The sequence below is a fragment of the Olea europaea genome, chromosome 12 (assembly GCF_002742605.1).
Source record: "Olea europaea var. sylvestris chromosome 12, O_europaea_v1, whole genome shotgun sequence".
Classification (NCBI taxonomy): domain Eukaryota; kingdom Viridiplantae; phylum Streptophyta; class Magnoliopsida; order Lamiales; family Oleaceae; genus Olea; species Olea europaea.
The window spans coordinates 5744615-5758305 of NC_036248.1; the positions used below are offsets into that span (position 1 = coordinate 5744615).

Genomic DNA, 13691 nt, shown 5'->3' on the forward strand with positions numbered 1-13691 from the left:
ACTAAAACCACAAGAATTCGACCAATTGGTCAAAAATATGCTTTAAATATTTGTATCTTGAAATTCGAATTATATTTTTCATTTTTGTATCAAATATTCAAAGTAGAAAACGAATTCTTCAAATGTGACATTTTCTATGAAATTTTATGCTATCGAACGGACCCTTAGTGAAAAGTGACTATTTTAAGGTTAAATCTTCTTTATGAATACTCATTGCTGCTGACAGCAAGAATTTATTGAATTGTTTAGTTTCCACCACCGTTTAATTCTTGAGCAGTCGACGACGGAGGTTTTAGAGATGTTGGTCATGGCGGAGAGAGATTCATCACCGGAGTTCAAGGCTTCTTGAATAGCAAAATATTTGACAAGGTAAAATAATTTTTTTATGAAATTACAAATACCTTTGAAAATTCGACACAACCAAACATTCTCAAAAATAAAACATTGAGCCCTTGTTTGAGCCCAATTCTTCGAAAAAATGCATTCTTAAACAGTATTNATGAATACTCATTGCTGCTGACAGCAAGAATTTATTGAATTGTTTAGTTTCCACCACCGTTTAATTCTTGAGCAGTCGACGACAGAGGTTTTAGAGATGTTGGTCATGGCGGAGAGAGATTCATTACCGGAGTTCAAGGCTTCTTGAATAGCAAAATATTTGACAAGGTAAAATAATTTTTTTATGAAATTACAAATACCTTTGAAAATTCGGCACAACCAAACATTCTCAAAAATAAAACATTGAGCCCTTGTTTGAGCCCAATTCTTCGAAAAAATGCATTCTTAAACAGTATTTCGAAATCATTTTAATCACATATTTTTCAAAAAACAATATTCACTCAAATTCAATTTTTTTCATATTTTTTAACCACACTTCACATCAATACATTTATTCAAAAATGTATTTTTATGACAAAAATGGGGCCCAAAAAAGGGCTAAAGAGTAGAAAAACCTTGATTATCACTCTTAATCAAGGTTAAAAAAAAATTAATTAAAAGACAACAATTGTTTTTAAAAAAAAAAAAACAAACAAACAAACAAGGGTGAACCGGTTGACTTTCGAGATGAATGAACAAGTTTTGAGGTCATTTTAACAGGTCTTAAAATTCAATTAATTATAATATATCGACAAATAGAATTCAATTTTTTGTTAAATTGTCGGGTGGTCCACTTAAAATTTTTATACGACGACGAAAGTTGGAAAACAAAATTTAACTTTGTAAAGACTGAATTGACTGCAAATAATAATGAAAATATATATACCAATTTGCTCCTCAAGCAATAAGTTAAGGACCAATATTGAAATTTTCCAGAATACAAATTTTGAAAAAATAACACTTGAATAAGAGAGAGAAAAGAAAGAAATGTCTTTCTCGCTCATCTGCAGCGATATTATTACGACAATTTGAAAGCCTTCTTTCTCTCTCAGCTCGGGATGAATAAATTCATCGGTTACAGTGTATACACACAGTACATTAGTTGTAACAATGTATTAGTTTTTGTACGTACCTAGTACGTAGAGGTAGGAAGGACTATTATTACGTGGTGGGGTGGGGTGGGGTGGGGTGGCGTGGCGTGGGGTTGCGTGGCTAATGATCTTTTTTCTCAATCTTCTCTTTAATTACATACACCTTCCACCCCAGATTTCTCTTCATATTGCTGCACATCTGGGTACACGATTTTCTGTGCGTTACAGTGTCCAAAAGAAATACGGCCAGTGGCTTCAACTTTCAAATTTTTCATTTGTTGTTACAGTAGTAATCTTGTTATTTATGATTTTTTGACTCTTCTTTTTATTTTTCATGTAATCTGTTATTTGATTTTCTTATTATAGTAACCTCAGTTATTACTATAATATTATGGGAATACTCGATTTGCCAGAGTTTCTTGGATACAAGTACTGTCAGTATTATTACCAACTTTATTATGTGCACCAGAGGTTTTGGTAAGGCTAGCTAGTCATCAAGGAATGGATTTTGGCGCCGGAGGTGACGATTTCAGCGGCGGAGACCACCGTGATGACTCCGACCGGAGGAAAAAGCGTTATCATCGGCACACTGCCTACCAAATTCAAAGACTCGAAGGGTAAGGCCTTTCTATTATTTTAGCAATCCCATGCATATTTGATATTGCCTTTGCTTGTAAAAGGATTGTCTCGTCGATTCATAAGCACCTTGAGAACCTTCTCCTCGCAAACCCGTTCTAGTGTGAGCTGCACGGTCATAGATTACTCCACTATTTTTGACATTTATTTATTTATTTATTTATTTTTTTCTTTTGCTAAATGAAGAACGTTCAAAGAATGTCCCCACCCAGATGAGAAAACAAGAACGCAGTTAAGCAGAGAATTGGGCTTGGCTCCTCGCCAAATTAAGTTTTGGTTCCAAAATAGAAGGACTCAAATGAAGGTTCTCTCTTTCTTTTCTTGTACTTCAATTTTATTTGTACAAGGATAAAAAGCAGTTTCTAGCTCGTCTAATCATCCTCTACTATAATCTGTGTAGATATTTTGCTTGTATTCCCCTTCCCTAGTATGTTAAAACAGTGTATTCTGTGGCGGTTTTAGGCACAATATGAAAGATCAGATAATTGTGTACTTCGGTCAGAGAATGACAAAATTAGGTGTGTAAACGTAACAATCAGAGAGGCACTCAAGAATGTGATATGCCCTTCTTGTGGAGGGCCTCCAGTTTCAGAAGATCCATACTTGGACGAGCAAAAACTGCGAATGGAAAATATCCAGTTGAAAGACGAGGTTTATCACCTTTTTTGCAGTTTTAATTCGATCTTGAAAATCGATGATTATTTAGTCCTTTACCAACTGTTTGCTAACATTAGTTGTATTGCTTATTTGCAGCTTGACAGAGTTTCCACCGTTGCTGCCAAGTACATAGGCCGGCCTATTTCACAACTTCCACCTGTGCAGCCTTTTCATGTATCGTCATTAGATTTATCCATGTCGAGTTATGGAGGGCCCGGAATGGCTGGCCCTTCGCTTGATCTTGATCTTCTTCCAGGAAGCTTGACCGGTTCTTTACAGAAGTTACTTTTCCCAAAAATGAGCATTTCGGATATGGATAAATCCCTCATGGCTGATGTTGCTGGCAATGCAATGGATGAATTGATTAGGCTTTTGCAAACCAATGAACCACTTTGGATGAAATCAGCTGATGGAAGAGAAGTTCTTAATCTGGAAAGCTATGAGAGAATTTTCCCCAGGCCTAATACTCACTTGAAAAATCCCAATATTCGGATTGAAGCTTCAAGAGATTCTGGTGTTGTGATAATGAATGGCTTGGCATTGGTCGATATGCTTATGGACACGGTGAGTTTTTCTTAATCTTTCTTTTTCGTTGCATTTACCATTTGTGTACTTTACTCGTACTTTCTTATATTCTTTGTTTGCTTAATAACAGAGTAAATGGATGGAATTATTTCCTACAATCGTTTCAAGGGCAATAACAATTGACGTAATATCACCAGGAATGCTGGGAAGTCAAATTGGCACATTGCAATTGGTAATATGCAAAAATTTTCTTTTGCAGTTTTCTTGGAGAGTTTTGTTTACAGTTTTTTTAAGTGAATTACTATTTTGGCAGATGTATGAAGAGTTGCAGGTGCTTTCACCTTTGGTGCCGACTAGGCAGATATATTTCCTCCGATTCTGTCAGCAAATTGAACAAGGTGCATGGGTTATTGTCGATGTTTCATATGATCTTCCCCATCAGGAGAAGCAATTTGCTTCTTCAAGTAAAGCTCACAGGCTTCCTTCTGGATGCTTGATACAAGACATGCCAAATGGTTATTCCAAGGTTGAAATTGATTACATTTCTATCCCTATCTAGTTTTGTAATATAGGAAGCAATACGAACTTTAATATTCAACAATTCTGTTCTACAAATAATAGGTTACTTGGGTGGAAAACTGGGAAATAGAAGATAGAGCCCCAATTCATAGGCTTTATAGAGATCTTATTCACAGTGGATTGGCATTTGGAGCAGAAAGATGGCTTTCCACTCTTCAAAGGATATGTGAAAGATTTGCATGTCTTATGGTTACTGGCAATTCAACTCGTGACATTGGAGGAGGCAATTCTCAACTTTTTTACTTGGATTCCAAAATTATGTTCAAAGTGTTTACGTTTTACTAATTTTCATTATGCATATAATAAATTTACAGTAATTCCATCGCCTGAAGGGAAAAGAAGCATGATGAAACTTGCCCAGAGGATGGTCAATAACTTCTGTGTGAGTATCAACCCGTCTAATGGTGAACAATGGACGACAGTTTCAGGGTCGAACGAGTTTGAAGTGCGTGCGGCACTTCATAAGAGCACCGATCCTGGCCAGCCTAATGCTGTGGTACTCAGTGCAGCCACTACAATTTGGCTTCCAATTTCTGCACAACACATCTTCAATTTCTTCAGGGACGAGAGGACTCGACCTCAGGTGAGAATTGAACTTTATACGAGCATCATCTTATTTTTTTCCTTTTGCTTTTACGCAAGACAAAGTTGTTTTATATTTCCATATTGTTTATAAACACAGTGGGATGTTCTTTCCAATCAAAATCCTGTTCAAGAAATTGCTCACATTGCAAATGGTGCTCATCCAGGGAATTGTATCTCTGTTCTTCGGGTAAAATTCCTCTCCATAATCGTCATAGTCATTTGCATTTTTCTAGAGCGGCAAAATTTTTATTTTTTTGGCGTACAGCAAGACATATAGCACATGCTTGATATTAGGACTCGACAAAACATGCCAGTTTTGGTTAACTGATACTTAAATCCATGTATTGATCAATTTCATAAACCAGGCTCTCCACAATAACCAAAACATGCTTATACTTCAAGAATGTTGCATCGACTCATCGGGTTCACTAGTCGTGTACGGCCCGGTGGATTTTCAGTCCATAAACATAGTGATGAGTGGGGCCGACCCTTCGTGCATTGAATTGTTGCCTTCCGGGTTCGCCATCTCACCGGACGGTAGACCAAACGACCAATTTCAAGCCAGAGGAAGTGACCATGGAGCCTCAACCAGTTTGAACACTAATATTGGTGATGGTTCATCAGGTTCACTTATCACAATAGTGTTTCAAATCCTAGTGAGCAGCTTAACATCGGCCAAAATGAGCCAGGAATCAGTTACCACAGTTACTAACCTTATCAGCAGCACCGTCCACCAAATTAAAGCTGCCATGAATTGCATTACTTCTTGATAGTAGGATTAGATAGTACCGAACATTATATGGTTCGATATTGTCTGATACTACGTACCAAACTTGCACTTATTTGTGTTGATGGTAAAAAAATAGAGAAAGGAAACCATATTGGTTAGTTGGGGAATTTGAATGCTTCTACCATCAATGGCTGAAGGTCACTGACTTATTACTCAATGCATATAATCCTGCTACTGTGCTGCTGTCAACTGCTGTTTTTGCTGCCAAGCCTCATTATAATTCACAACCACCGCAGGTTGTCATTTTTTAGCCAAGTTTTTTTGGGTGTTCCTTTTTTTTTTTTTTTTTTGAGAATTTTCAACATTTGTTTCACTTAAACACGAAGTCAAGACTCAAGAACGCACTATACGTTGCTTTCCTGCGCTATATTCTGTTTCCTTTTTTTAACATTGGTTCGGGTATTGACTTTGTTTATACATGGAAAATTGCAGCATGGGACCCAAATTTATTGCTTTAGCAGGTAGTAGGTAATCGCAGTTTTATTATTGTTACTTAGGTATGCTTACAATGCACGTTTATAATTTTATAATATGTGGTCATGTGAAAATAAATTTTGTTTCTGTTGTGAAAAGAGAAGAAAATAGGGAGAAGTCAATAGACGTGTGTATTTTATTAAGAACCAAAACCTTCTATTTATAGGGCAGAATTAGGGGTACAACGGTAATAATTTTTATGGCTACAGGGGTATAATTGTCATTCACCAATAAACCCTAATGAACTTTCCTTTTTACAACACTCCCCCTTCAATGACACATTATAAAATATCTATCTCATTGAAACATTAATTAGCAAAAACCCAATGGAACAAAAATGCCAACAGAAAGCGTAAAAATAATTTGGAGTAATAAAATGCTGCCTCGTTAAAACCTTGTCAAGAAAACCCAGTAGGATAAAACTTGATTGAAGGAAAAAGAGTACAACTACTCTCCCTAATTTCAATTCTTGTATTAATTCATCATTGCCATGTACGTCACTATCTTCAATATTGCAATTTTGGTGAAATGCCTCATGTTGTTTTGTACAATCTTCAAATAACACCGTCTTCGTAAGGGATACTTTATCATTCTTTGATAACTGTAGTAACATGATAATTCGAAAAATAACTCTTGTTGATTTCTTCAAAAGTCTCATACATATAATGTATTATTTTTAGGATAAATGTCTTGCATGTTTTAGACATTAATTACACGAAGAATATGCCTCATTAAAACCTTATTAGGAAAAACATTGTGGGAAAAAATCCTAATGAAGGAAAAAAGAGTACACTATTCTTTTGAATACGTTATAAAAGTTGCCTCATTAAAAACCTTGTCAGGAAAATCCAATTGGATAAAACCTTAGTCAGGGGAAAAAGAGTACAACGCGTATTTACTCCCCCTCATGATAATATCACTTGAATTATGCTTCAGGCATATTCAATCATTTCAGAATGGTATCAAAATAATACAATATAAATTATCTATAATCATATTTATTATATGCACATCAAATTTCATGCATTATCACACTAACAAGGTAAATACTTATGATTACATCCACCACATGATAACTAATCTATGTATACAAGTGTTCACGAAATTCATTATGTAAAAAATCGTACATTTCACATTACGACTTTACCTTTTCTATTTTCATTTCGCACAAGTATACACCTCTTAGTGTTTGAACTGTATATCCAGAAACTTCAGGTTTCTCTAGTAAGTTCAATTTTACTAGGATTGTGTCCATTTTATTTGGCCAATCATTATTTCGATTTATATATTTCAATGAATTTATTTTGATTTCTCGCTATATGATGTAGCATACCATGTGTTAAACTATTGTCGACAACCTTTTCTTTTTTTTTCGACTCTATTTCTTTCTCCATGATGACATAACTTATTCAGATATCTCAACTTTCAATATATCATGTACCTGAACCTCTTCTGGGGTTTTATAATTTGTTATGTCTAAATACTCATTAAGAGTATATGCCTCCTTAATGAAATCATCTTTGTTAATTGCTCCATTTTCATTTGAAGATTTTTGTATGAGAATCGAACACAACCACGCTTCAGGCTTGCCATAGATATATCAAATATAATGCTAACAAATTGTCCCTTCAAACATCAATTCGTATTGGAGCATTAAAAATTGGTGTGTGAGATATTGTTGATCTCTTTGATCAATAAATACATCTAAATAAATTTTCTTTCAAACTTCTGGTTCGAATGATATTTAGCGAGGATTTAGATGATGATGCATTTATACATTATTTTTCACTTTTTAATTTCTCCCCTAAAGCTGAAATAATTGTCAAATTAAATTGACAAATATTTTTACTGCATTATAAAATATCATCATTTGTAATAAGGGTTCATACTACGTATTTATTCTCAGCATTCATCACTTTCCATCTCAGTGCATTGTAGTGTATCAATTTTATACATACTGCACTATCAAAATAATTAGATGAAAAATTTATGCTCTGACCATAAGCCAATTTTAATGGGGAGAACTATGATATTGACAAGATACGTAATAACATTCCCTAAACGGAAATGGAAAATATATTTTTCTCAATTAAATTAATTGGACGCGTTTAACAAACAAGTTTGTTAAATCATTTATCGACATCTCAAAAAGCACTAATTAAAATGTTGAGATTTATACCCACTAGCATTAACAAGACACAGTTTTGATTATTTAATTTGAAAATTATGCTCATACTTTAAAATTTGAGCAATAATTTCGAAAACTTCAGATTGCGAATACCATGCAATCATCTAGTATTTGTATCAAATTTATTATATGCAAATAATATTTAGATGATCAACGTGATGGGTGACGGGGCCCCATATATCACCCTAATTAATTTTCAGATATATAGGAAATTCAATCCCAATTTTAGCTAGTGGCCTTTAATGATCAATTGTCGATAATGAGAACAAATGATACATAGAAATTTATAGGATTGAAGAATCTTCTAGTTCTTCATTTTGATTTCGCATCATTGTTGTCCAGTGATGGTCCAACTGCTCATGTCAATCAAATTAAACTTCTGGTTCAATATAAGATATAATCCAATTATTTAATTTCGAAGAATATGATTAAATATTATATAATCATATTATGATCAATGTTCACGTGACATAAGTCGTATGTTTTCCTCAAGGGATAAACAAATTCAAAATGATACATTCTTCGAAAATGTGCTACTTCGAGAGCACATTAACATGAATTATTGCTTTTTCAAGAGCAATACATAAATATTTTTCTGAAATATTGATATATATCTAGTTATGATTATTTACAAATGATGGAATAATATTTTTTAGGAATATTGACACATTTAAATTAATTATAACATTTTTCTAAAATATTAATATGCATAAATTTGTGCTTCTTTAGGAACACAATACTATATTTTTCAAGAATACTAGTTTATATTATTTTTACTTATTTTGGAACGATATATCAATATTTTTCTTAAAAATATTGAAATTATAATGACGTGCTCTTCAATAGCATATCATTCTTTGAGAATATTGAAATACCAAATAGTATGCTCTTCTAGAGCGATAAATCAATATCCTTCTCGAATATTAATAAAATAAGGAAATTGTTTTCCTTTTAAAAATTACAGTCAGTATTGAATTATTTGTGTTTCTTCAAGAACACAACGAAATATAATTCTTCAAAATGTGTGCTACCTCAAGGGCACGTCGTGTTTTATTATTATTTCTTTAAAAGTAATATATCAATATTCTTCTGTAATATTGAAAGTTATACAAGAATTTACTCTTCAGGAGTAAAAACACAATTTTTGAATTATGCTCTTCAGGAGGAAGTAAAATATAACTAGAACATTAATAATGTGCTGATTCAAGAGCAAAAATATTTTATAGTAGATAAATATACGAGTATTAAAATCATGTATTATAAGGGTAAGAACGAGATAATTAATCAAACGATAAACAATAGTAATGGACATTTAGCGATAAACCTAATTTAATAAATGGCACTTATACAATCACAAACCGCAATAATTAAGTGCCCACTTTGTTTAATATAAACTTAAAATTTGTCACCAAAATTTAACTAGATACCATGACATAATTATGCATACATATACGCGTAAAATTAATATTACCTTCTATCGAATATGAAGATGAATTGTAAATTTACGCAGACATCATTGTCTCAATACCTCCAAAAATGGGACAGGAAGGAATTGATGATAAATTTGGGTGGCTACAAACTTGGATATCAATCATTAACCATGAAGGAGAATTGCACACGTGGTGGTTACATATCTTGGGAATGGTCAGGCACATAATTTAGATGAATATGTCTATTAATAATATCATGCTCTTCTAGAGCAATTAATATTCTTTTGGAATATTTTTATAACGTGGGTTGTGTTTCTCCGAGAATATCAATACTATATTTATTTAAAATAAATATAATTTAAGTTATACTTCTTCAGAAGCATTGAGTCAATATTCTTCTGGAATATTGAAATTGTAATATCATGCACTTCTGGAGTAATTAATATTCTTTTAGAATATTAATAATGCCGTGCTATTTCAGGAGTACCAACAAACTCTTGTTTAAAAATATTAACTCTATAGGAGTATGTTATCATTATAATATATTTATCTGTATGAAGATCTACTCTTCAGGAGCAATAAACATAATATTCTTTTGAAATATTAATAATAATGTTGTGCTACTTCAGGAGCAACAACAAAATATTTGTAATAAATATATTTATGATTAATATTCTTTTGGGATATTAAAAAAACATTGTTCACGTAATGTTGTGCTACTTCAGGAGCTACAACAAGATACTCATCTATGATATCGATCTAAGAAATTTCTCAAATCAGGAAATAAACTGAATTTTATAAAATCCACTATTTGAGAGATAGAGTAAATATTACTGTTACGCCTATGAATTATCACTCCATATTGGGCCACCTTATTGGACCCGAGCCAGGCCCATTAGTGTTGGGCCTCAAATCCGAGGCTACGTGCTATTTCAGGAGTACCAACAAACTCTTGTTTAAAAATATTAACTTTGCTCACCTCATACTGGGCTCGAACTTAGGCCCATTAACCCGCCTTAGCCCATTTCACATCATTTCTCTATATATATGGATTCAATTCACAAGTTAAGGTAAGTTCTAAATACTCTAGCCAAATCCCCCATCTCTCTACTATTTGCACTCTATATATCTATTTCTCGTTCGGCCGTTGACTTGACCGTCGGAGTGCAAACGGTCGCCGGACCTTTTTCTCGTCTGGCCGCCTTTGTCTCTTGACGGGGTGCTACATACGCAGGTTTCGAGGGGACGAAGCTAGGGTGCCTGTTGGAGCCATTTTTGGAGGTCAACAGATTGACGCCGTCTGTGGGAAACGCTACGTTAACCATGTTATTCCACATAAAAAAGGACTATTATTTTCCGGTCAGTGTGGTACCAAATGAGCGAAGACAGCAACCCAAGAATAGAAGAAAATAGCTGTTGACCTCCAAAAATGGCTCCAACAGGCACCCTAGCTTCGTCCCCTCGAAACCTGCGCATGTAACACCTGTCAAGAGGCAAAGGCGGCCGGACGAGAAAAAGGTCCCGCGACCGTTTGCACTCCGACGGTCAACGGCCGGACGGAGATAGATATAAAGAGTGCAATAGTAGAGAGATAGGGGATTTGGCTAGAGTATTTAGAACATACCTTAACTTGTGAATTGAATCCATATATATAGAGAAATGATGTAAAATGGGCTAAGGCGGGTTAATGGGCCTAAGTTCGAGCCCAGTATGAGGTGAGCAAAGTGATAGGCACTTCGGCTGGGCTTTTTATGGCCTCGGTGGCGCCTCGGCTAGGCTTCTTAGAGCCTCGGCTTTGAGGCCCAACACTAATGGGTCTAGCTCGGGTCCAATAAGGTGGCCCAATATGGAGTGATAATTCATAGGCGTAACAGTAGTCCCCCAAGTTCGAGTCGTGTTATTTATATGCGGGTCGGACTTGAAAGCTAAACTCTCAAGTAGGCGAGGTCTTACAGATTGCCTCAGAAAGATGGATAGCTCCAATAAGCGAGGGCTTACGAATTGCCTCGAAAATATGCATCGATCTCGAATAGGGGAGGACTTACGAATTGCCTCGAGAAATATGAGTCACTCCAATCAATGAGGACTTACGAACTGCCTCAGAAAATGTGTCAGAATAAGCGAGGACTTACGAATTGCCTCGAAAGATATACTGCGTATACTTTTTCAAAATTTCGACAGCATCTCCTCTGTAATATGGACTAAACCAATCCTGTAATACAATACAATATATCCACAGCACATATACCAAATAAATTTGGGGTCCATTTGCCCCTTTAAATGCTCATAAGGTGTAACATATCGCATTTCTCCAAGATATGTGCAGAGGGTCTGTCATGCATTATAATAAATCATATGCTCGCACAGCTCAATGTATCAGTAGTGCTATAGTGAAGCAAGTAACATGATGTCGACAATAAAATGAAAATGATGATAACATGGCATACGTATTGGCTATAATGAAATTAATAAATTACGTGCTAGCAATAATATGGTATTCGTGCTTCGAAGCAACAATATAGTACATAAGCTATGGCAATGATATGTAGTGATGCTGAGGTACTAGTATTGCAATAGTCCCCCAAGTTTGAGTCCAATATTCATTTATGCAATGCGTGGACTTCAATGAAGTAAAGCCAGTGGGTTGGGTAAAAATTGAAAGAATTTTTTAATTCCAAATAATAGTCCCCCAAGTCCAAGTATAGTCATTTATGTCATGGTTGGAATTAGAAATGCGTTGTTGTGAATGAATGATGAAGAAGCCGAGGTGGTTGAATAAACCGAACCTGCGAGGCTTGTGAATGCTGAATTGTGACAAAGCCGAGGTGGTTGGGAAATCGAACCTGCGAGGCTTGTGAAGGCTGAAATGTGGTGAAGCCGAGGTGGTTGAGAAACCGAACCTGCGAGGCTTGTGAAGGCTAAATCGTAAGGCTCAAGCTGCTGAGGCGCCTGCTGTCGAGGCACCTCCACCATTGACTGGGCTTTGTGTAGTTCACTTTTCATTATAATCTATCTTCATCACATGCTGTTTTTCTCCGAAGTGTATTAGCCTCGTTAAGCAATTGAACTTTACTTAAGCATAATAACTATAACCTGAAGGGATCCAACGAATGCTGTTGCAGCCGAACTTAAGCATAATAATTGTATGAGCCTCGGAATTCATGTGAAGTGGCTTCTCCCATTGGCGTTCAGCCTCGCCAAAAGGAGGCATGTGCTAGCACCTCGGAGTTCAAGCGAGGTGGCCCAAAGATGGGACGCAAGCCTCTCCTCCGAGGTGACGACGCATCCCAGACATGGTGGATGGTGCAGCCATGTTGGGGCTTTTCCCCTTGGCGTTCAGCCTGGCCAAAGGGAGGCATGTGCTAGCGCCTCAGAGTTCAAGAGAGGTGGCCCAGAGATGGGACGCGAGCCTCTTCTCCGAGGTGACGACGCATCCCAGACATGGTGGATGGTGCAGCCATGTTGGAGCTTCTCCCCTTGGCGTTCAGCTTAGCCAAAGGGAGGCATGTGCTAGCACCTCGGAGTTCAAGCGAGATGGCCTAGAGATGGGACGCGAGCCTCTTCTCCGAGGTGACGATGCATCGGAGTTCAAGCGAGATGGCCCAGAGCTGGGACGCGGGCCTCTCCTCCGAGGTGACGACGCATCTCAGACATGGTGGATGGTGCAGCCATGTTGAGGTAATATTAGCTCTCCGAAGATAAGTAGATGTAACATGGCTGAGGCAGAAGCAAAATTCTGAACTGAACAGCTGTACTAATACGAATGTAGAGGCTGACCCTGAACTGAACAGCTGTACTGATAACGAAGCAGAGGTTGACTCTGAACTGAACACAATAGATGTATACCAGCTGTTGACTTTTTAAGATCCGCTGAGTGTATGGTTGCTACTGTGGTTGTAGGTTCAGCTGTCTCTACGGAACCGCTGACTCAGAGGACTTCGCATGGGAGACGCTAAAGGTTGTGAAGCTGAAGGTTGGGACGCAGCTTCGACTGAGGTGCTGAAGCTTCAATGCCTGCTTGAGGAAGGAGCTCATCTGCCACCGATGCGCTGACCCACAGGGGACGACGCGTTGGGAGATGGCTAAAGTTTTGTAAAGCTCAGGAGGAAACACAGCCACCGAGGCGATAACCCACAGGGGACTCCGCGTCAGGTGTGTCTAACCTTTGTAAAGCTGAGTAAGGAGCTCATCTGCGATCGATATGGGAGATGGCTAAAGCTTTATAAAGTTTAGGAGGGGATGCAGCCACTAAAGCGATGACCCATAGGGGACTCCGCGTCAGGTGCGACTAAACTCTGTAAAGCTGAGTAAGGAGCTCATCTGCGATCGATGCGGGAGATGGCTAAAGCTTTGTAAAG

General features: G+C 36.6%; 1 protein-coding gene across 1 annotated transcript; it reads left to right on the forward strand.

Annotated features, from left to right (window-relative positions):
• Positions 1-1618: 1618 nt before the first annotated feature.
• Positions 1619-5675, forward strand: LOC111405343 (homeobox-leucine zipper protein HDG11-like). The gene is made up of 10 exons (XM_023034170.1): positions 1619-2086; positions 2292-2409; positions 2568-2756; positions 2859-3326; positions 3418-3519; positions 3601-3813; positions 3909-4089; positions 4181-4449; positions 4549-4638; positions 4817-5675. Exons 1-10 carry the CDS (start codon positions 1971-1973, stop codon positions 5219-5221), a joined length of 2151 nt encoding a protein of 716 aa, XP_022889938.1. The 5' UTR covers positions 1619-1970; the 3' UTR covers positions 5222-5675.
• Positions 5676-13691: the final 8016 nt, after the last annotated feature.

Excerpts from the sequence above, each read along its gene's own strand:
- LOC111405343 (XM_023034170.1), top strand. The coding sequence starts at position 1,971 with ATGGATTTTGGCGCCGGAGGTGACGATTTCAGCGGCGGAGACCACCGT. Across the intron at positions 2,087-2,291 it reads CAAATTCAAAGACTCGAAGG|AACGTTCAAAGAATGTCCCC; the intron begins GTAAGGCCTTTC and ends TGCTAAATGAAG. Across the intron at positions 3,327-3,417 it reads TCGATATGCTTATGGACACG|AGTAAATGGATGGAATTATT; the intron begins GTGAGTTTTTCT and ends GCTTAATAACAG.